The sequence below is a fragment of the Dendrobates tinctorius genome, unplaced genomic scaffold (genome assembly GCF_039654945.1).
Source record: "Dendrobates tinctorius isolate UK_male_01 unplaced genomic scaffold, ASM3965494v1 ptg000143l, whole genome shotgun sequence".
NCBI classification, from domain to species: Eukaryota; Metazoa; Chordata; class Amphibia; order Anura; family Dendrobatidae; genus Dendrobates; species Dendrobates tinctorius.
The window spans coordinates 43,985,589-43,988,979 of record NW_027361810.1 but is presented as its reverse complement, the minus strand read 5'-3'; the positions used below and the strand labels follow the sequence as shown (position 1 = coordinate 43,988,979).

The window sequence follows — 3,391 nt, the reverse complement described above, 5'->3', positions numbered from 1 at the left end:
TCTCCAGCAGTGATGGTGGATCTGCTGGACTTCAGGGCGCTGGATGTGGAGGTTTCCCGTCTTTTAGATGTCTGTAGGGGAGCGGCAACAACATGTAAACACATGGGCAGCCCTGGATAATCCACGCCGGCAGGATGATAAGATCCGGCGGAAGATGGAACCTATGAGAAGAGAAGTAAATGCAATGTAAGTGATGGGACTCCATACAACATGATACTTCTGTGGGGTCACAGTGGCCGGACAGCAGAGGAATCTCATCACACAGAGGTCAAGGATCATCGTCAGCCATCATACATGTGACAATCCCATCACCAACAGATGACACATGAATTCTTCTCACTGACTGACATCACACAACATGGACATGATTCTCAATCTCACCTCTTCTCTTTTTCCCCTTTTTTAGTTTTTCTGGGCTTTCTTGCTCTGCATTCAAATTTATTGCAGATTTTCTTTTCTCGATGTTTGATGCTTGGGGACACTCTGGATGGGACTTTGAATTCTCATTGTTCATCGTGATGGTAGTGATGGTGCAGAGCTAAATAAGGGCAAAAAGAAGATATGAAATACTTTTTTTACTTTGAGAGGTTTTTTTTTACATATTCTGGATTTATTGGTCATATATTCACTTTAGAAAGCCTTTCAGAGGATGACGTAAAATTTTGGAAGTCAAGGTCCTTGTCCTCACTTGTGTCCTCTTCATTCTCTGAGACCATAAGCATGTCACTTTGAGCGTGATCTACAAGACATAGGTAATGAAATGTTATGAGAGGTTGTGGATATAGCACAGTCACAATTCATCCCCAAACCGGATGTCACATATTAAGGAAGATGAGACAAACAGCAACTTAGCCTGGATGATGTCTCCTTCTACTTACTGATAAAGAGGCTGGTGTCCACATCTGACACAAGATGAGGAATATACATTGGCTTCTGATTTAGAAGATTGTCAAAATCTAATTTTTTCACGAATGGATGATCCTTAATCTCAAATGCTCCACCTGCAAAAGAAAAACAAAAGTGATGAGGACATTGTCAGACACTGCTTGATATCTGAACAGTTTATCCTAATCTGAACTAATGATGTAACCGAGCCAACATGAAGGAAATAGAAAGAAAGTCACAGTATGGAGAACTAGAAATAGGCGAGCAGAAAGCGAAGTGCTGACCCTCATGGACATGAACAATTTGTCCTCAGTGTAATAAGTAAATATTAATACTATTATATCTGTTACCTGTCCCAAGTCTTTGCTCAGGATTTTTTTTGAGCAGCTCAGTGATGAGGTTCTTAGACTTACGGGGTGGACAGCGTTCGTAATTCCAAGGTATTTTTCCTGTTATATAGAGAGTTACAGAAAATAAAACGTTTGTATTTGACTGTAAGATACAGCAATGGAAATAACTAAACCAATGTAACCAGTCAAAGCAAAGATCGGATCATTCTACTTACCCATGACAATCATTCTTTTAAGCTCAGGTATGAAATCTCCATCAAATGGTAAAGATCCCACCAGAAATTCATAGAGGATGATCCCCATTGACCACCAGTCAACAGGTCTTCCGTAGTCTTTCTTCAGGATGACCTCTGGGGCCATGTAATGCAGGGTACCACAATTCTAGAAACCAACAGAATATCCAGATGAGAGGTGATGAAACTCATTATTAAGACAAGTTCTCACCATTAAATACACAATGACAGAAGATAAAATAGAAGTGGAGAAGTTCTCCAGGAATGAAAAACGTAGAGAAGAGACAATAGTGGTGAGATATGTAAAGAACAAGCTAAGTTCCAGTAAGTGATGCCAACCTCAAGGTCCTTGAACTCTCTGGAGATGTCCTTCGCTGATTGCTTATAGGTGTTGGTTTTTGGTATCATGACACCAATTTTTGAAAGCCCAAAATCGGTGACTTTAATGTGCCCAGCAGTTGTAATCAGGAGGCTGTGAAAGAGAAGAAGGTTTTAGGCTCACAGATCGTGTGATCATAAATGATAACTCCCCTCTTTATTACACTATAGGGGGCACTTACTTGTGCGGTTTCAGGTCTCGGTGCACCACACCATAGCTGTGCAGGTATTCCACAGCAAGAACTGTTTCTGCAAAGTACAGGCGGGCCAATGGGATAGATAAAGGGCCCCTGGTGCTCAGAAGGGACCCACAGTCTCCACCTATAGAAGAAAGGAAATATGAGCGGTGAGAGGTTTATAGAGCAGATCACCAAAATGCATCATGAGAAGTGAGCTGAGACATCGGAGCAGGAGAGAATATATACAGATATAATGCATATATAGAGCACAGAATATTGGTCTGAGGTCACAGTGAAATGTCGTCCATATACAGTGATGCCACAACTGGTCTACAGCTAGAGACGTGCTCAGTGCGGACATACAGCGACATCACACATCAATGACTTTCCGTAATATCTACAGTAAATGCTCGGTGGGGATGCAACCATCCACGTGGACAAGTCCTAACAATATGAGTCATAAGATGTCCGCAGACATAGGCTGAATATAATATATGTACATGTCCTACCTCCGACATACTCCATGACCATACACAGGTGAGATCTAGTAGGGAAGGAGCAGAGCAGGGAGGCCACAAAGGGACTATCAGCGAAGGTCATGATGTCCCTCTCCAGAAAGGCCGCGTCCACATCTTCTTCAGTTTCCAGGTTCTTCTTCGCCATTTTCTTCATAGCGAAGATCTGCTGTGAGTGTTTGTGCTGCACTAAGTAGACGGCCCTGGAGAGAAGAAGAATCCATGGTTAATAATGAGCCCTATAACAATCCGGCTATAGAATTCATTGGACAAGACAGTGATGTGGACTCAGATCATGTCCCTATGATAACACTGCATGGCAGAGCACAGACGCTGAAGCCATGTCATAGAGAACCCTGAAAAATGAGGATGATGCCAACAGAAATCTCACCCAAAACATCCGCCGCTGATCAGTTTGGATGTCTCGAAGTCGCTCATATGCGGCTTTCTCGCCGGGATCAATGATTCCAAGTTCTATAATAGAAGAAGCAGAAATGATGTTAAGATCTAGAAGCTACTGGAGAAAAGCTCCAGATGCAGAAACGTCTCGTCCTACATCGTGTCCCAGCTGATGTGCACTGATCCGATGTAGGTGTAGCAGTGGTGGGGCTGATAGATTGCTCCCTGACACTCCAAGGGTTATATGTATTTGTTGTTCATGTGTGTGATAAATGGATGATACCCACTGGGGCTACAGCTAGCTGAGACAGGGTTAACTGTAGTGGCTGTTCCAGTTGGGAGGGGGAGCTGAGAGTTAGTGGCAAGTCCATGAAGTGACAGTCAGTGTGTGAACAGCAGTGAATGAAGTAGCAGGCCTAGGACAAGAGGCTGCTAGGGACAGCGTGGGACTA

At 43.2% G+C, this 3,391-nt stretch overlaps 1 protein-coding gene across 1 annotated transcript; it reads right to left on the bottom strand.

The window, feature by feature from the left end:
• Positions 1-1,246: 1,246 nt before the first annotated feature.
• Positions 1,247-2,606, bottom strand: LOC141049114 (microtubule-associated serine/threonine-protein kinase 3-like). The gene is made up of 4 exons (XM_073545247.1): positions 2,535-2,606; positions 2,029-2,167; positions 1,808-1,940; positions 1,247-1,616 (listed from the first exon to the last, which is right to left on the bottom strand). The coding sequence occupies exons 1-4, from the start codon at positions 2,554-2,556 to the stop codon at positions 1,443-1,445; spliced, it is 468 nt and encodes a 155-aa protein (XP_073401348.1). The 5' UTR covers positions 2,557-2,606; the 3' UTR covers positions 1,247-1,442.
• Between the last annotated feature and the right edge of the window lie 785 nt (positions 2,607-3,391).